This window comes from Natator depressus, chromosome 6 (genome assembly GCF_965152275.1).
Source record: "Natator depressus isolate rNatDep1 chromosome 6, rNatDep2.hap1, whole genome shotgun sequence".
Lineage (NCBI taxonomy): Eukaryota > Metazoa > Chordata > Testudines > Cheloniidae > Natator > Natator depressus.
In genome coordinates, this window is record NC_134239.1 from 25802516 (window position 1) to 25822666 (window position 20151).

A 20151-nucleotide genomic window follows, 5' to 3' on the forward strand; every position below is an offset into this window, starting at 1 on the left:
TGCCACGCATCTAGCCATTAACTATAACGTTACTGCTCCATATAGTACAGGGGCTGCCTATGGCGTGATCAATGTTATTGCATTCTGTTACCACCATTCCTCTTACCCTGCTCCGGAGTTTCGATTTCTCCAGACCTATTGGCCATCTAGGGCCCAATTCTGTTCCCGTTGACATCAGCGGGAGTTGGACTGAGCCCTTCAGTGTCATGGAGTGCGGTTTATTCCTGCCAACCCTGAACGGTCTTAGTAAAGCAAGCAAATCCCTGGGGATGGATGGAGCATCAGCTGATGGTGGTCAATGATCATGTTGGGGGAAAGGGTTTGGTTTGCAAGTCTAAAAATGGCCAAATCAATCTGAGAGAGCTTTTCAGTAAGAAGAGGCAGTGGACAGTTCGCTGGTCTGGGTCTCAGGACACTTGGTTCTGTTCCTGGCTCAGCTGCATGATGACAACAGGCAAGATGCTTCACCACTCTGTGCTCCTGTCACCCCCTCCCAGCCTTTGTCTTAACTGTAAGCCCTTTGGGGCAGGGACTGTCTCATGTGTATGTGCAGTGCCTGGCACAATGGGGCTCTGAGCTTGGTTGTGACTTCTAGTTGCTACTGTAAGATAAATAACAGTAATAAAGGAAGCACACCTTAAATCCCACTGGGAACTGAAAAGCACACTCCCATTGCCTCTCTGCACTCCGCTATTCAGTGCTGTGCATGTGCTGATCTCTGCCCTACGTGTCAAGGACTCAGGGGAGTTCTGTAGAATGAAGTGGAGTAGAATGAGTGAATGAAGAACTATTGTTGAGCGCCTGGATTCTAACCTCTCGACTCATCAGTACTATAAAAAACATCAGGCCTCATTTTGATCTCACTTATGCTAGTTCTAAACTGGCATAACGTTATTAACCTCTGTGTGGCCACTCCTGGTTTATACCAGTGTCAACGAGAGCAGAAGCAGGTCCCCATTGAAATTGGCAGGGAACGGCGAACCGCGGCCGCTGGGAGCTGCCGGGGGCGAAGCCTGCGGATGGTCAACGTCAGCAAAATGTCTTGCGGCCCACAATCAGATTACCCTGATGGGCCGCATGCGGCCCGCGGGCTGCAGATTGCCTACCACTGATTTAGAGTATAGACTCTTGGGGGTAAAGATAATCTCTTACAATGCAGAGCTGAGATGAGCTAAGGTGCATTAAAATGAAAAATCATTAGAAGAAGCAGTGAAGACAATTCTTTGGAAAGCCCAGTTCAGTTTGGTTCAATTTCTGTTCAGGAGATGAGTGAAGCTTTGGGCTGCTGCTTATTTTACCTGTACTGCTTGGCCTGTCCCTGTCTCAAGATTTGCTTTGTTTTGTTTTTCTTTTAAGCAAGCAGTGTTTCTTTTCCCCAGCTCCTTGCACCAAACAGGTCAGCAGGGATGAGATCGGAGATGATTCAAGGGGTGTGTGTGTGTGTGTGTGCTGGGCGGGGGGAGGTAGGGCTCAGCCCTCTCCTGCTGCCTGGATCCTATAGGCAAAGCTGTGATTTATACGATGGGTGGGGGGAAATGACTGAGATAGGACAGCTACAGGCATGGCAGAAAAGCTTGGTATGAGAGAAAGGCACTTTGTAACAAAGACTCCATACTGAGCTTTGCAGCCCAGTAACTGAACTAATAATGGCCCAGCACAGTAATGTCTTTTTATGCATGTCTGACCAATGAGCTAATCTCTCAGCGCCAAAATAAACATTTCTTCCCTCGAGGGATAGGTTGGGAGACTAGCCTCCCTGCCTATATGGATATCTGTCACTGGGTTTCCCCTGTCTTCTTCACACTATCCAACCCACTCCTACCTACCAAAGTAGGTAATGATTTTACTGAGTCTTTGCTATTAAACAACATTATTCATAGGTCATAGAATCCTATCTCCCAAGAAACATGGCTCCATTTTCTGGTCATCTAAGTTAAAGATACCTCCCGTTGTAGTAATTTTGTCAGCCGGAGGGAAAATTGTGCCTTGTGTTGAGGAGTGAAACCACTTTCTCCTGCATTCCATAGGAAGAAGGATGGTCCAGTGGTTGAGAGCTAGCTGGAGAGCTGGGTTCAGATCCCTGCTCTGCTACAGGTTTCCTGGGTGACCTTGGGTAAGTGAATTGGGGCCTGATGTTTTAAAAGGTATTAGGTATCTAAAGAGGTAGCTGGGAACCTAGTGGGACTGTCAAAAGAAGAAGTCCCTAGGCACCTACCACGTTGATTTCCATTGATCATAGGACTGTGTGAGAAATCATGCTGGATGCTAGTTTGACCCAAGGGATGTATGGCTAGCAGTGATGGGAGTAAACTGAGCAGAGGAAAACTTGCAGTACATGTCCTCAAACAGTGATGTCTGATAGACACACTGCAACAATCTCCTCAAGGGAAGCAGTGGAAGCCTCATTATTTGGGTAGACAAAGACCATAAGAACATGCCATAGACAATGATCAGTCACATTTGGTATTAAGGGGACTTTTATTTATCATTTATAAAGGTTAATACATGATTAATGGATGGTTTAATCAATTGTTATAGGGTCCAACAGGTCTTGCTTATAACCATGATTTATAATCTTCTGCTGATGCCCTTAAAACCATCTATAACAAGACCAATTCATGTCTATAACATGCTTATCACATCTATTAATCCTTTATGAACTAATGCTAAATGCACCCTTAATATTAAGTCAGCAGCAGGAGGAATCAGTTGATTGACGTAGGTCTTTGTCTATCCGGATGTCTTGTGAGTCACATTTGCTGGTGGTCACTAGAAATGGGTTTATTGGCGAAGGGAAGACCCCATGAATAAGTCCGGGGGATCTTCCTCTCCCTTCCCTCTTGGCTAAAACTAACGGGAGGGGGGCTGGGGAAGCATCCAGAGGGCTGCCATTGCCACCTGCTTTCAGCTTCAGACACCCCTCCTTCTCTATGGTGGTAACTTCAGAAGCATCCAGCACTGGCCTAACCTGGCTCCCATTGAAGTCAGTGGAAGTTTTACCATTGAGTCCAATGGAAGCAGAGTTCGGTCAACACCCGACTGCTTTTGGAAATACCATCCAGACTGTACGATGGTGCATGTAATAAATTCCTGCTGCGAGTGCGAGTAGGCGATCCCAAAGCCTGAGGCTGCCTTCACCTAACCTGGTCCTTACGTATGCGGGTGGGGGGAGAAGGGGGAAGAGATTGTCTCACATACACAGGCACCAAAGAAAATAATTGTAAAGCACTTGCTGCCACTGCTGGCTCGGGAGACAGGAATGCTGAATTCACTTGCATAGGGGTATTGAATTCTGGCACAGATCCTTGAAGTCTAGCCCCCATTGGAGGCTTTTCATTTTCCTTTCTGGAATTAGCTTCAGTGCTGAGAGCTGGTTCTGGGCCAGCAAAACTTCCTTTTAGCTGTGAACCAGGCAAAAGATTCCCAGAGTCTGGTGCACTTCCCTTAAAGACGGCAGAAGCTGTGCCAGAAATTCTCCTGCCTGGCCACTGTCATTTCCTCAAGCGTGGGTGAGGAGTATGCCCCAGGGAACGTAACCTTCCTTGAAATCCTTGGTTGTGGAGAGTGGGAGTTAACAGCACCTTGCCTCAAAAGAGCAGAGTTAGAGGAACTCCAGATCTGGATCCAGAGGTCCCAGCTGTAGAGAAGAGAAAGAATTAAAACTGTTATGGACTCATGGCTGGAGAGTCTTATTGCAGCCCACAACTGCCCTTGCTTCACTGGCTCTGTACATGGTAATATGGCATAGCTGACCCATTATGCACCTCTATACCATGGTGGGAAGGGACATGATTACTCCATGCACAGCACACAGGCTGCAGGACAGCTACGAGATCACTGGAACCCCATGGGCTGGAGATGAGGCTTTCGTCAAAGCATTTGGAATGAATGCAATTCCTCCTTCATTCCCTCTCTCTTTCCCTCAGCTCATTAATTCCACACACAGAGATCTATCATGTAAGCGTGCACTGTCAGGCTTCTCCTGCTCTCTGAGCCCATCCCATGGAAAGCCTGTGAGGAGGACAACGGAGATGGAGGAAGGAGCTGGTGAGCGTGGGATGGTGAAAGCTTTTGCTCCACACTGAAGTCCATGCTGACCCCTTGTCCCTCTTTGAGAAAGCCCTGGGCAGACAGACTAGGGGTGGGGGAGAATCTGGGTCAGACGGGGTAGCAGCTATTATTGTAATGGCTTTTTTGTCCCAATTCCATTTCAGCAGGGAGATTGTATCTGGGGAGAACATGCCCTGCGGGCTTTGGGGAATAACCAGATGATACATGGCTGTTCCCCAGGGTTCACAGTGCAGGGGATGGGAGGCAGGATCATAAAGGTTACAGCAAAAGAGCCGCATGGCAAGTGAGCACAGTTTAATCAGTCATAAATAATCCATTCCATGCGTTTAAATATGCCTTTTGGTATTATCATGGCCTGGCCTCAATCACACCCTATGCAACCCCAGGGATGGGGTAGAAAGGAGGTCAAACTCAGACCCACTGTGTGAGACTGTACAAGTTTTCCCTCTTTCTCCACCTCCTTTTCTTTGGTTCTTCTCTGCACATTGACCTCATGTCGTGTGCTCAGGACATATTTGCAGCTGTCTCTGCATCAAGAAGTTAGGACGTCACAAAAGTTAGGACTCCTGGGTGAAAGGATAGGCTAAGGAAGATGCAGGCCTATGATGGGGGGGTGGGGTCGGGGGGAGGCTGTGCTGTGCAGAAGGGTCTTTACATTGTTTGGTAGAAAGGCTGCATTTAAAGCAAGGGAGATTCAGAGGTGATGAATGTCAAATGGTCCCTAACACGTGCAATTTCTGGATCTATGGGTTATTCATTGTGATGTACATTTGCAATTGAAAATAGGCAAACTGGCTGTATGTTGGGGGGCAGGGGAGGGAAAGGCTGGATACAGTGAGATAATGGACTGTACTAATCCTTCAGCTGTGATCCTTACCCATAAGGCTAAACCCCACAAGTGTAATGAACATGGGTGTTCTTAGGCTATGTCTACACTACAGACCCTAGATTGGCATAGCTGTGCTGGCCCGGTCCCCTAGTGTAGACTCAGCGTATGCCAACAGAAAGAGTGTTTCTGCCAGTATATGAACACCATCTCCCCAAATGATGTTAGCTTTGCGCTCTTTGGTTGCTCTCTTTAGTTGTCTACAGTGTAGGTTTTGTCAGCACAGCTGTGTCCTTAAATTGTGTGGTTTTTTTTTCCACATCCCTGACCGATGTAGCTACGCTGGTAGAAGTTTTAAGTGTAAACCAGGCCTAAGTCTAGTCCCTAGTGGATAATATCCAGTTTATCTTTAAGTCACTGTGTGATTAGCAGCTCCTACTTAGGACTGGAATGGCAGGGAGTGAGCTTGGGCGCGTGTGTTGCATCCAGGCCAGTTTGGAGTCACGTTGGCAGAGCTGTAGTGAAGAAAGTTTGGCCAGAGCCTGCTTGTGCAATGCCTGGATCTGGCCAGTTCTCCCAGCCCCTACACTTCTTGAGCACTGAAATTCACCAGATCTGCTCAAAAGTTTTGAAGAGGGGACATCTTTAGCAGCGCCACGGACAAGCAAGTGACATCAGAGAGAAACCCCAGCCTGAGCTGCAGCTGGGATTGTTTGGTGCGCCCCCTCTTCCTGACAGAAGCCTGGGAGAGGCTTTCAGCATGACGGCACTTCCCTCCAGCTGGAGGCCCCGGGCCTCTGGGCACTGTGCAGCACAATAGAAAGCAGCGACCCACGTGTTTATGGCAAAGAGGCTCTCAGCACTGGGATAGCTGCAATGTGGGTCAGTTGGAAGAGAAGCCAATATGCCAGGCTGTCCTTTGGCAGGGTGAATTTAGTGGGTATCTATCGATTGGGCCGAGCAATGATTTTAATCCCCCCCACCCCCGTTTGTTCTCGTTATTATTGTCCTCTGCTCACATGCCACACAGCCAGTTCAGAAGATGCAGTGACAGAATAGTGAGCCGGTGAGGTCATGGAGAGAGAATTAGTCACATCCAAACAGAGAGGGCTGCAAGCCAAGCTCATTTGATAATGTAAATGACTGTCACACAAATTTCTACTGGAGCCCCCCGGGAGACTCCAGCTCACCTCTGGGGGGCGGGAGGGGGTAGTTATAATTCTTCCCCACTGCAGCCCCCTGGGGAATTCCAGGTGAATTCTAAAAATCCCACTCATTCTGGGGCCCTCACACCTTATGACTGGGGGAGTCCAGGACAGACGGGGTTAAGAGCCTTTCTGAAACAGAGACTTTATCAAGTTCTGTCACATAAGAAAGGAAGGTCGAGGCGGAGCTTAATGAATGACTTCATTTATATATCTTACCTCCCCCCCATCCCACCTTGGCTCCTGGCCAGGACCACAGACAACTGTTTCTATGGGAACTATGGAGAAAACAGTAAATATGAGTGTGGAATGAATAAAGAAGGGGATTTGCTTGGGTCTTCTTTCTGGTGGCTTCACGCTCTCTGTGCCTGTGTGGAGTAGGGCGGGGTGGAAGAGGCAGGATGGGAGAAGAAGGGAGCAATTTAATTCACGTAATGTAATTTTTAGAAAATGCAGTGTCCCTTCTGGCAGTGGTGCTGGGTCGTGACCGGCAGAAGAAGCTCATTCCTGTGGCGGGAGACGAGAAATCCGGGCTGGTCTGTGCACTGTAACTTTGCTACACCCCACTAGTGTGCTGGAATCATCACTCTCTCTGTGCTCTTTCAGTCCTCCTCGCCAGCTCCTCTGAGGTCTTTGGCGTGCTTGCCACGTGCTGTCGTGCCACACTGGGATGGCGAGGAGCTTTAAATGGAGGTGAGCTCAGACACATTGTGGTCTGAGAACACACAAAAAAGGGCTGGAAAACAAGCTAGTCAAAGAAACATCAAATATGTTGGCCAAGGTTCTCAAAGTTCACTGATGATTTTGGATGCCTGGCTTGAGACACCTGAGTGATGGCTCTTGACAGCTGCCTGGGGAAAGCACTTTGCAACAATTACTCTGAGGCAGTGTGGTCTAGGAGCTATGGCAGTAGACTGAGAGTCAGGAGACCTGTATTCTCTTCCCAGCTCTGCCAGTCACTTGTTCTGTATTCTTGGATAAGTTACTGTGCCTCAGTTTCCCATTCCCACACTTTCTCTATCTTGTCTGTTTAGATTGTAAGCTCTTTGGGGCAGGGGCCATCTTTCTCTATGATGCTGTCTACACACCCCTTTGCATCAGGTTCATTAAGATGGTGCAAACCCCTGTGGGAACATAGGTATTCTGGTTTGAGTACTTTATTTAGGTTTTGCTTAAACCTGTCCCTAACTGATTTAAGGTAAAGATTTAAAAATGAGCCTTGTTTAAACTGCAATAAGCATGTCCACACAGCCTTTTGCACCAGTTTCAAATCACTTTCAAATCACACCTTTAGTTAAACTGGTGCAGCTCTACATGTACACCGGCCCTCTAGTATGTACAGCACCTAGCACCATGTGGCCTCGCACCTGGAGCCTCTGGGTGTTACTCTCATTACAAATCATCAGCATAACAAAGGACCTTACTCTTTGCTCAAAAACCAATGCTTTCCTCAAAGCTCTCCTTTATATATGTTTGCAAAAATATCTCCAGGGGAACATCCAGGGTCAGATAGACTCACCCCTACAGTGAAGCAAAAGGATTGGAGCCCATGCTATTGCAGCTGGAGCCTGGCTGATAGGGGCCATGAATGACTCAGCCCTCACTCTATTACAGCTATAGTCTGAGACCCTAAGGAAGCAGGAGTCTGGCAGGGATGGGCTGGTGTTCTGCTGTGCTGAAGTTAGACTGGTCGGGTCACTGACATAGCTTGTCCTTCTCACACCAAGATCAGCATGGTGCTGAAAGAGGCGAGAAGGGGAGGAGCGGATCCTGCGTGAAAATTCATGTTATCACCAGTGTAGGAATGTTGCCACGGTCTTATCGTTTCCTCTGGGATCTGAGAGGTCACTTTGCTGACAGAGGGTTTATTATCTGGAGGCTGGGACATTCTGGGAGAAGCCAAGCCAGGATTTTCTTCTATGCAAGGGAGGAAGGAAACAGCACAGAGCACAGCTGGAGTCCGGCTGAGCGATAGCGCTGGGTACCCTCCACCAACATTCCCTGCACCATTGTAGCAAGGGAACAGCTTGGCACAGGAATTCTGATTAAAATATAACTACTCAGCTGATTAAGAAAACATGTCAAGGTCTGCTCCACGTAGGGCTCTCTCCCTGGGAGTGTAGGGGCCCACAAACCTGGATTTGGATTTCTCACAGTATTGGGCAACCTTTCAGCTTCAGGGCCTGGGATTTCCGAGAGCTGGATCGTTGTTGTGTATAATATTTGTCATTCTTTTAATGTTACTGCAGAGGGGCAGAACTAATGGAGCTGAGGGCTGAAATCCTTCCTTTGGCCCAGAGTATGGAACAAATCTCTGCTCTGCGCAGCACTTGACCATGTGCTGAAATGCCTTTCAAGTGCACTCGCTTAAGGCCTTTCCTGAATCAGGACCATCATGTACAGAACAGCTAGGCAGCACACTTCCCCCACACTGCCCTGTCAAGGTGCTTCAACTCTGACCTAGGGGTTAGAAGGTGATTTAGTTTCCCAGGCCATCCAATGCTAGATCTTTTTGTTGAGGCTGCCAGAAGGGCCACCAGTTGCCATGATATCAGTGTGATAGGAACAGCTGCCCCCTGGGCGGAGATCTAGACCCTCTTTTCACATGCCCTTTTCGGTCACTGCCAGCTGAGGCTGGATGACACACAGGGAAAGTGACCAGACAATCAAACTGAAAAAGCAGGACATCTATTCCGCAGCCGGCGTGGGCAGGCTGTGGGGTGATATCTATCGCGTAGGTGGCACCAGGTGCTGTAGGGAGAGTTTCCCTGAAGTCTGGGATTGCTCAGCGGCACCCCCGCTGAGGCAGTGTGAATCGTGCTGTTGAGCATCCAATGGGATACTAGAGCTGGTTGGAAACCAGAATTTCTGTCCCGTGGGAAATTCCAGCATTTTGGGGGTGGGGATGGGGGAATGGGGAGGGAAAGGGGGGAATTACAGGTGGGAAATAAAAGTTGAAATTTTGAAATTTCCCACAGAATGAAAATTCTGACAAATTTAAATTCGGGACCATTCAAATGGTTCGTTTTGATAAAGTCAAAATGTTTCATTTTGACCGTATCATTTGAATTTATTTCATGTTGATTTTCATATTATAGTAAAAGATTACCCATAACGTATTAATGTAATGTAATGGTGAAATCGATATTTATTATAAAGGGCAGCATGAAATGACTTGCAATGAGAGTCAAAAAGAAACGTCTTTACCTTATCGAAACAAAATGAGAAATGATTTGTTCTGACTTTTTTCCCATTGAAAACTTCATTGAAATGGACGCATCCCCACGAAACGTTTAGAGTCTGACAAAACTGCATTTTTGGGGAATGAAAAATAGTTCCATGGAATACATTTTGACCAGCTTTATGGGGTAGTTAGGTATCCTGTTTTAGTTTCGAATTTCTGGTACAGGCCGTTGGAAAATGGGACTGCCTTGGAAAGAATGGGACATATTGTCGCTTCATATGTGAAAGACTCTACCATAGACACACTTACCCATCCCCTAAGAAGCAATCCAGCCCTCTCATACAAGGCTTGATTCTGCAATCCTATTGTCTCATGTTGTGTAGCACTTACACAAGTGGTTTCCTTAGCTTCCAGGCATGCTGTGAGGGTAAGTAAGTGCTCCTCGGCAGGAGTGAAGCTCACAGAATGGGGCCCACCCAGTGCTGTGTTTTCTCCTGAGATTCCAGGACATTTTCCCTTTATTTGCTTCTCTAGGAACTGGCTGCCTGCTTTAAGAATGCATTTCCCTTCTGGTTGACAGGCTGACAGCACAGTGGAGTGTGGAGGATGAGGAAGAGGCAGCAAGAGAGCGACGTAGAAGGGAACGGGAGAAACAGCAGCGGTCCCAGGCAGAAGATGGCTTGAACACCGACTCCTTGTCAGAGAGTGGGCTGCCAGTACAGGAAAACCAGTAAGAAGAGCTGGAGCGTAGAACACTCTTCAAACAAGCGCCATCCTAGTGGCAAAAATCCTCACTTTTGGCTCGTGCTTGTGTGGCCCAGATACCACTCACTGTGCTGCTCTGCCCCTGTCTGGTGGTAGCTGGGCCACATATAAAGGTTGATAGGCTTGGTAAAGCCTTGGCTGGCAAGGGAGGGTTTTTTAGATTGATGCTTATGCTTTAAAATTCAGAGGTCACAGATTCTATCCCTACTGCCACCAAGCCTTTTAGGGGGACAGTTTTAAATTTTTCTGTGAGATGAAAATGCAGGGGGCTGGGAGTTTAAATGAGGAGAGTTCAATAAGGGTTAAATTGATGTACAAGACCCCAGTTCAGCAAACTGTTTAAACACATGGTTAACTTTAAGGATAGGCATAGTTCTGTTGAAGTCTACAGAACTTGTTTAAGCATATTAAGTGTTTTGTAGGATCAGGGCCCAAATTAAACAAGAAGTGGAACTGCTTGAAAAAAATAGTGAGAATGTTTCATCTGAATTTTTAAAAAGTGTCAGCCAGCTCTGTAAGGCCCTGATCCTGCCACCACTTATACATGTGCTTAACTTCACCACTGATGGCTGAGCACGTGCATAAGTGATTGTAGTATCAGGGCCAAGGCATAAAAACAGCAAACAAAATTGTGGGGAAAACAAATCAAAATTTGTTTGTGAAAAAAAATTTCAGGAAAAAATCTGAATTTATTCATGAAAACAACTCTAATTTTTTCACGAAAAAATGCAGAATTTTTCATGAAAAGAGTTCAATTTTTGTCAGGATTTTAAAACATTTTCTCAAGATTTTTATTTTCAAATTCTTGTGAAAATGTTTCCTTTTTTGTGAGAAGCATTTCATCAATATTTGGAAAATTTAAATATTTCTGCCAGCTCTAAAAAGAAACGTATTTTCATTAAAAATGTAAGATGTACCTTATAATATTAATTGAGAGCATTTCTAGACCACCTTTCATACAAGGATCACAAAGTTCCTTAGAAACATTCATTAACAAAGTCTCAAATCAACTTGCTGAGGCAGATATCTCTACTTTACAGATGTCTAGAGGCACAGCAAGATTAAGTGACTTGCCCAAGGCATCAAAGCAGCAGTTACAGTAAAAAAATAGCACCCCCCAATAATGCAAACACTGAGGCCCTGCCCTGAAAAAACGTACACATATGCTTAACTTTATACTGTGAGTGGTCCCATTTATAGCAAGGGGGACTATTCACAATGTATAAAAGTTAAGCATGTGTGTAAGCCTTTACAGGAGTGGGCCTTATGCATGTGTTAAGGTTTAGTAGTCCCATTGAAAAGAGTGAAAAAGACACAGTGAAACAGAGAAGAGAAGGGAAGAATAGACAAAAAAGGTGCGTGTGTGTGGGGAAGCAACTTTTGGGGGGGAGTAATTAAAGAAAATGTGTTTGATCCATTTGTCATATATGATACAGTGGGGGGTTGACAGTTTCTGGCAATATACAATAGATAGGAACAAAATTCCCAGCTGTATTAAGGGAGGGCCCGGAGGGGAGACCTGCCCTTCCCAGACCTGACCTTTGGCTCATGGTCATTCTCTTTCTGTTGATAGGCAGGGATTCATTGCCCAGTCCAAGCGCCCATTGATTTTACTGGGAGTTTTAGGTGTGCTAGAAAAAGAGGAATGAATCAGGCTCAAAGCCAAAATTTTGTAACCTGAATGTTTAAATTTAGGCACTTGGAACCATATTTAGGTACCTAAATAAAAGTGGCCTGACCTGCTTGTCAAAGGTGCCGAGCACCAAGAAGTTTTTATTGCCTTCGGTGGGCTTTGTGTGTGCTGAGAATTTTCTGAAAAATCAGGACACTTTTACTTAGGCGCCTAAATATGGACTTAGGAGTTTAACTGTAGACAGGCATGTTTGGAGATTTTTGGCCTGAGTGACCAAAGATCCAAGTGTACAGTGGCAGATTAGAAGATTGTTGATAAACATCAGCCCGCAAGGAAGGAGGAGAAAGGCGATAGATCACGCAGAGAGGTCTGAGGCATGGTTTACAATTTAAAATAAACCATGGAGAACTAGCCTCACTCATTGAGGATGGGGAAAGGATCAGAAGCTTGTGGGCATCTTTCCACCGGGGCCAGTAGAGACCAATGTAACCCATGCTAGGATAGTGTGACTCTTTGTGCCTCTCTGAGGGGCAGACAACATAGAGAGGTTTAGGAGTTTGTTACTAGAGGTGAGCTAGTCCCTTAGCTCAGGCAGTGAAGTTTGTGCTTTTTTGTCTGTTTGTTTGTTTAAGATCCAGAGGTCCTGGGTTCAATCCCCATACAAATACACATGCAAATATTTGTAGATGGAGAGCTGAGGGTTAGGGAGAGTGCTGGGAAACCTATAGGTATCGTTTAGGTAGGGATGAGCCTGGACCCAAATCCCACATCCAGATGCCCCAGAATAATGGGGGAAGTTTGATAGTAAAATCCATCCTCTCTCAAAACGTGCCTGCTGGCCATCTTGACTTCTGGCTTTTATGGATGAGCCTTAGCCAGCCTCTTTGCTTTGTTATACGCTCACACCGGTAGCACTGAGCTATTGTGCTGCGGTCCATCTGAAATTGCATTTCCTTCTCTCCAGCCTCTTCTGCAGCTGCTGACGGCCACCTGGGCTGGCTTGCTGAGCTGGGGTCAGCCTGCCATTAATCTTCCAAAAGTCTTTGCTTTCTCTTGTGTAAACACCACGCCCCCGTACAGTGACTCACCCCATTCATGCAACTCATCTTTGTGTAAGCAGGCCCTCGTCGTTTCCTTGGGGTGAGGGGCTTTGCACAGCCCCAAAAGTAAATCTGGGTCACATTTTTTTCCCCCAGACAGCTGTGGTGGCTTCCCTGTAGGCCTGGATGCTGGAGTGGCGCGAAGCCATTTAGAATTGAAGTGCGGGAGTGGTGTTATGCCAGCCCCACTCTCACACCTTTTATTTCTCCTCCCTGGTGATCTTGAGTTCTGAGGGGAGTCGGGGAAGACCAGGCTGTGAAATCAAAATTGCCCCAAACTCCAGCCCAGTGGCATCCGACCTTTGCAGCCTGAGCGCTGGGGGTGGTATTTCAGAAAGGTAAAGGAGCTGCAGTCAGGACATTGGGGCAGATTCTTGAGCATCACAGAGGGAATGGGGACCACCTGCCAGTCTCCTGCTATGGATTTGCCACGGAGCATAGCGCTCTCTCTGTCCCTGGCAAAGGAGGGCATTGGGGTCAGGGAATGACTGGAGTGGGCTGTGCTCTGGCTGCCCGCAACTGGAGTATGGCCTTTATCTATGCCTTTAAGGGCTGAGCTTCCCACTCAAGGACCGCTCTTCCCCCAGGCACTGACCGGGGATTCAGAAAACCTGGAGTCTTTTCCTGGCTCTGCCACAGCGTTCCCTGTGTGTCCTGGGCAAGTCACTTCCCCTATCTGTGCTTCAGTAGTCATTGGTAAAACAGGAACCATACTTCCCATCCTGTCTATTCAGATTGTTAGCTTTCTGTGGCAGGGACTCTCTTACTATTTGTGTGAACAGAGTCGAGCACGGTGTCTCACTCGGGGCCTCTAGGAACTACAAGAATAGTAAATCCTGATCCACTTTCACCTGTGACATCACAGATTGTCATTGTATCACTTAGTCAATATGGGAAGGTTCAATGTGAAAACGTCATGAAGAACCCTGAAATACGTTCTTGGCTTCTCCACTGGCTGACCACCTGATTTGGGACAGGAGTGAATGCCACCCCAGTTACTGAAGATCCTTGCATTGCCAGGGCCCTTCTGGAGATGTGGGGCATTGTGGGTATTTAAATCTGGGCCTGTCTGTTGTTGTCAGCTGTCAAAAGGCTTCTAATAGCTGATTTTTCCCCCCAAAGACTCAGCTGCTGGAGTCACGTGAATAAGAGAATCTCAGCTTTCATTCTTTAAAAAATGTAAGTTTCTAGCCCTCGCGGTTGCAGAGAAAAGCTGGAAAATGTATGTAACCCAAGTGTTCCCTTAGGCTCTGAACTCAGAAAACAAACAAGACCCCCCCACCACACATTTATCTATTTAAAAAATCTCATCGGTTTTAAGCCAATCTCAAGACTTCTTGAGGCCTGACCCGTGATTTTTCTAACATTTGGGGTTGGCCATCATGTGTCTCAGGCATCTCACTTGAAGTCACCACAAGCCTAGATGGTGAAGGAGAAAGGGAAAAGCAATGAGCATAAAATGGGCCAAAGTTGCTCTGCAGCAGGCAGCCATGTGATCTGGAGGAGCCAATCCTCCTTCGACCACCTACCGTGCACTGGGCTTTGTTGTGTCTTTGTGTGAAATCACAGCTGTTGGGCTGCATCAGCGCTTTGGAACGTGGTCTGTATATGCCGTGCCAGCAGGGTGATGAAGGTCTGCAGGCTCTTGGCAGTTGGATAGAAGTTCCTCTTCACCTCTTTCCTTTCCTGTTTGGTGAACGAGGAGGGAGTTTTCCCCTCACCAGTGGAAGGATAGGAAATCTTTCCAGAGGTTAAGCTCCTCTTGGTCCCCCTTTTCCCCCCTGCAGGGCTTTTTAAGAAGCAGAGGGACGAGCACTTGGCCGTGCCAAACTACGCCGGCGTGTGCCAGCTCAGCAATTGGCAGTGGGTGGCGTGGCATGGGGGGGGACGGGAACTGCCAACATGTGTGTTTTCAGGAGCACTGTAAAGTGCAGTTATGAATCCAAATGGGAAAGCGACTCTGGGAAAATGACACCTATTCACTCTCCGTACCTGCCGCCTTTGGGGCACATCCAGTTCTCAGTGGAGTCAATGGCAAAACTCCCCTTGGTTTTCTTAGCACCAAGGCTCTACCCTCCTGAATCCATATCTGCTTACTTTGCTGGTAAGAGCAAGTTTGTTAAACTGCTACCAGCCGAGAAGAGCCCAGGAAGACACAAAAGAGCAAAGCCTGATTGTGTTCTGCCTCACACATCATCAGTAGCAGTTGGTGTCTACAAACTGATCCCAGAACCCTTATTGCTGGCAGTGAGGCATGAAGCAGAAGGCTCGTAGGTAGGTTTGCACTGCCAGATGGGGACCAGTCTATCTAAGCCACTTGTCTGCCCGCCCCCATTACCACAGATCCAGACACCTTATCATCTGTAATGCATTTATCCTCCCAAACACCCCTGTGAGGGAGAGCAGTGCTATTATCCCCATTTTAGAGATGGGGAACCAAGGCACAGAGATATTAAGTGTCTTACCCAAGGCCACACAGGGAATTTGTGGCAGAGCAGTGGATTGAACCCAAGTCCCAGGTTAGAGCCCTAACCACTGGACCATCCTTCCTCTCTCACTCATCCATTGTTGTGCCCGTGTGTTGTGATTTAGACCACTACCAAGTGGGTGCAAAGTGCTTTCATTCTCATTTGAGAGTGTTTTGCATCTACTTGGCACTAGTGTAAATGGCATACCCAAGCTGCAGGGCAAACATGAATGGGACCTGGGTTCCTAAATGCATTTAAGAAGATTTTACACCAGAGTCACTGGTCTGGCCAAACTGTGCTCAGTGCAGGACCAGAGGAAGGGGTGAAGGCACCGGTGGCCTGAAGGAAGCTCTAGCTTATGCTGGGATTTCCTGTGGCCCCACGAGGCTATCTGAGGAGCCAGGAATCACTAGGAGCACAGAGGACAGGTCACTGTCTCTTTTGCCCCAGGAATGGGGGTGACGTGGAATTGCTGTGTTGTTCAGGGATTCCCCTTATACCAGGAGAATTCCTATGTGGCTGCTCTGTGGTGCTTTCCGAAGTGGTTTAGGCTGCTTTGTGACCTTTCCTTTAATGGAGAATGAGGATGGGTGGGATTCCGGAGACCAGGCCCTTATTGGTCCTGCAGCTGTAACTGTATGAGAGGAGCTACTAGAGGATGGTTGTGCTAGCCAGGTTAGTGCAGAGGGAAGGAACATGACCAGCATGGGGATCATCTGTACCAACTTTGATCCTTTGTAGTTCCACTGTTCTAATCTTTCTCCTGGTGTGTTTCAGGTTTGACTTTAAGCCCTCAGGGACCTCAGAGCTGGAAGAGGATGAGGGATTCAGCGACTGGTCTCAGAAGCTCGAGCAGCGCAAACAGAGGTGGGCTGCAGAGGGAACACAAGAGGGGGAGCAAACATGCCCCAGGGAATGGACACAGGCCCAGGAAGAAGCGCCTACTTGCATAGGAGAAAGGTACAGCAGTAAGCGAGGGAGGGAAGGAGAGATGCATAGCTCAGTGGTTTGAGCATTGGCCTGCTAAATCCAGGGTTGTGAGTTCAATCCCTGAGGGGGCCATTTAGGGATCTGAGGCAAAAATTGGGGATTGGTCCTGTTTTGAGCAGGGGGTTGGACTAGATGACCTCTTGAGGTCCCTTCCAACATTGATATTCTCTGAAGGGGTTACTCCAAAGGAGGTGGCATCTTGCTGAGGGCAAGCCCAGAGCATTGCTAGTTGGGGGCAGGAGGGTTTGGGCTGAGCTAGGTCTGCAGGAAGAACTAGTCTGACAACTCAGAGGCAAACATTCAACTCACAATAATTTGTGCTATTGTGGAGAGACAAGCTCAGATCCCAAAGCTTTGGTGATGTTTGGAGTCAGAACCAGCTTTCCACAGCACTGGGGCAGATTCTGTGCTGTAACGTACCTCCAGGAGGCACAGCACAGAAGGTTAAGTCCAAGGGCAGTGAGGACAAAATTGGCTTTAAGCCACTTCTGCGCCCTCCTGAGTCTGAGCTGCTGCAACCCAACTTGATTATCATACACATTGTAAAGAGAGTGGTCACTTTGGATGGGCTATTACCAGCAGGAGAGTGAGTTTGTGTGTGTGTGTGTGGGGGGGGGGGGGCGGAGGGTGAGAAAACCTGGATTTGTGCTGGAAATGGCCCAACTTGATTATCATACACATTGTAAGGAGAGTTATCACTTTAGATAAGCTATTACCAGCAGGAGAGTGGGGTGAGAGGAGGTATTGTTTCATGGTCTCTGTGTATATAATGTCTTCTGCAGTTTCCACAGTATGCATCCGATGAAGTGAGCTGTAGCTCACGAAAGCTCATGCGCAAATAAATTAGTTAGTCTCTAAGGTGCCACAAGTACTCCTTTTCTTTTTGCGAATACAGACTAACACGGCTGTTACTCTGAAACCTGAGCTGCTGCAGGGGCTGAAATGACCTCCAGCGTAATTTAGGCAGCCCAGGGAGCTGTTCTAAGTTATGGCAGTTTCCTAGCACTGCCTCTGGCTTGTGGTGCCAGCCAGAATGGTGCGTGTTATCGTCCCCCCATCCTGCTCAGGGCACCTCGCCGAGCAGTGGAGTTCTCAGGAAAAAAGTGGGCAACATAGGGTTATCGTATGCAGCCAAACAGGGTTGAACTTGGGACCTCAGGAGCTAAGTGCATGAGCTGCTACTGCATGAGCTAAAAGCCATAGGGCCCTTAGCTAAGACTGTAGAGCAGACTCATTAAACTCCCTCTCTCCCTACGTGGTCTCTGTGCCACTAGAGAGGACAGAACACCACCCCCAGGAGGTGTGTGGGTTACACCCGTGCCTAGGGAATTCTTCAAAAGGCACTTGCAGACTGCTTATTGTCACTGTACTCTATCGGTGCTGGTTCCTCCCTCCCCCATTAAGAGGGTAGGTCTTTAGCTATGGCAGGGCCTAGGCCCACCCATCCCAGTATCAGCAATAGGTAAACCCCCAAATCCCTCACTTTGCTTCTGGTCCCTGTTCCCTTGCTGAGCTGAACCCTGGATCCAAACCCTTCCCTGGGGGATCGCTTATACCTGGATCTGAACATCCTGTCTGAGCCCCATTGTTAGTCTGATGTTACTGGGATTTTTGTCTTAAAATCTCTTAGTCCCTTTTTATCCAGAAGGGCGAGAAGCTGCATAATTAACATTGCATCAAAAGCAGACAGAAATATAGTTTTCTCTTTCTCTCTAGCTGTATTTCTTTTAAAACCTCTTAGCAAAATAAAATCCAAAGCGACATCTCCTCCCTCCTCTTTAAGGCCCTAACCCTCCTAACACTCACCCATGGTGAACTTTTTACACAGCCCTCATCCCATTGTCTTCAATCATACTTGCAGGACTAGGGCCTCCATTATGAACTGGCCCATTTCCCCCAAATCCTCCCTCCTCTCTTTCTCCTCCAATGAACATTTCTTGCTAGAAGAGGCCCACTCTTCTGGGGGTGTGTGTGTGTGTGTGTGTTTGAGCAGGCATACATGTGCTTTGCCTTTAATGGGGAGGAGTTTCTATCCTTGTTGACCAGAAATGTTGCACCTTATTTGCCTGCTCCTTCTTGGCAACACTCCCTTAAAAAAAAAAAAAGTGCAACTTTGTTTCTTTTTTGACAAACATAGGCTGCGTGAGGAGAGGCTGCTCTGCAGCTGCTGGAAGAGGGAAAATTGCAAACACCTGGGGCAGGTAAAGGCTCAGTGAAGGGAGTTGCCAAGCAGTTGTCAGCTGGAAAGCATTTAAATCCAGGCGCTGGCCCTCATGCAATTTTTTTTGAGGGAGGGTTGAACTGATGTAGCAAAGGGGTAACCTCAGTTATTGCCAGCCGCTGTCTTTGTTTGACTCAGTGTGGGTGTGATTTATGGGAACCTGAGGAAGTACCTCACAAACCTGTAGGAAATTTCATTTTGCTTCCTATATTGTGCTCCCTAAATGCATCTGCTTTTCCACTCCTTCTGCTGATATTGTCACAGAGTAGTTGGAAGCCCTGTGGGAGCTCTCAGGTATGTCATGTGCTCTAGTTTCACCCTGTTTTTCAGTGGTTGTGTCCACCATTCCTGTTGAAGGAGTGTAACTATAGTGGAGAGGACTGTTCCATCTCATTCCTGAGCTGTGGCTGGGATCTCTCCCCTTGGGTGGGGGGAAAGGTGTCTTTTCATATTATGGACATTTGCCACTGTAATGAGTTGGCAGGTAGGGAGAGTTGTGCCCTGCTGGATGGAACTGTGACTTGTGTCATAGGCCCAGTACTGCTATGGGATGTCTACACTGCAGATTTATAGCTCCATGAGCCTGAGTCAGCTGACATGGGCCAGTTCTGGGTGCTCTACTGACATCTAGAGAGGCTGCTGTGAGAACAACCACAGAGTAGGATGGGGGGGGCTGTTTGCTATTTCTGCTAACCTGTTAGACCTAGCTTTGCCTAGGGGTGTCGGTAGGGGGGACAGGTCTGCTGCTGTAGAATGACACGTATCTTTCCCTGCTGCTGAAAGTTGGGTGGGAGGTGGTGACTCCACCCCTGTTGTAGGAGGGCAGCAGAGTCCGCAGTTGCTGCTGTTTCAGCACAGGCCACAGTGAAACTAGAGAACCTTTCAGCCCACTTCTTGCAGGGTCCATAGCCGCCATTTCAAGATGCTTTAATAAATATGAAAGGGAGAAAACTGCTTCTCTCCCTGTCTCTCCCCTGCCCACCCCCCACTCTCCAGAGCACTTAAGCTTAAAATAAAATCCCATTGCAGAACTGCTGGCTTCTGGCAAGTCTGGTTTTCACTAAGTGGCCATTAGCACTCACCCACAGCCAGCTCCGAGTGGGTCTCTGCTATAAGCAGCTCTCCTGCCACTGAGTGTGGTTCTATGAACTACTCTGAGTCTGGTGCCACCCTTCTTGGTTATTGTAGATGTACTGGGAGGATTTACCCTTCAACATTGCTGACTGTGGAACCAGTGATGTAATCCAGCCCCCCAAGAGTCTAGCTTGGGTTTTACCCAATGCTCGGTGTATGCAGGCACAGGACAATGGTGCAGTGCTCCGTGCTCCCAAAAAGGTGTGATTGTTGGGGTGCTTTTTTTCTCGCCTTAACATTGAGACTTGGGGTATTAGTTAAAGGCTTCTGCTCACCTGGAGTATAACGGTGACTACAAGACACTTTTCCTTGTGAAAACTGACTTTTCAGAGACCCGTATGTTGATACAGTCTCAAGCTTGGGGGTGTGACCTACGTCTATTAGGGTACTGAAAAAACACCACCACCCACAACGGAGCATGCTTGTTAAGTGTACTCCTTTAGCTTGAGGGGGAGAGGCCAGTGCTTTAGAGCCCTGGGTTGAATCATGCTGGTCACCTGTGTGTGGGGTGTGGTGGGATTAAAGGGTGCTAATGTACCCACATTATGCTGGCT

At 47.7% G+C, this 20151-nt stretch overlaps 1 protein-coding gene across 3 annotated transcripts in view; it reads left to right on the plus strand.

Annotated features, from left to right (window-relative positions):
- LSP1 (lymphocyte specific protein 1) overlaps nt 1-20151 on the plus strand; it is an 83949-nt gene that overhangs the window by 27960 nt on the left and 35838 nt on the right. For 2 of the 3 annotated variants that reach the window (XM_074954845.1, XM_074954846.1), the window contains exons 2-3: nt 9867-10016; nt 16030-16212. In XM_074954845.1, the coding sequence (XP_074810946.1) occupies nt 9867-10016; nt 16030-16212 (333 nt within the window). The remainder of the gene's footprint in view (nt 1-9866; nt 10017-16029; nt 16213-20151) is intronic. The other variant, XM_074954847.1, reaches the window with a different exon arrangement.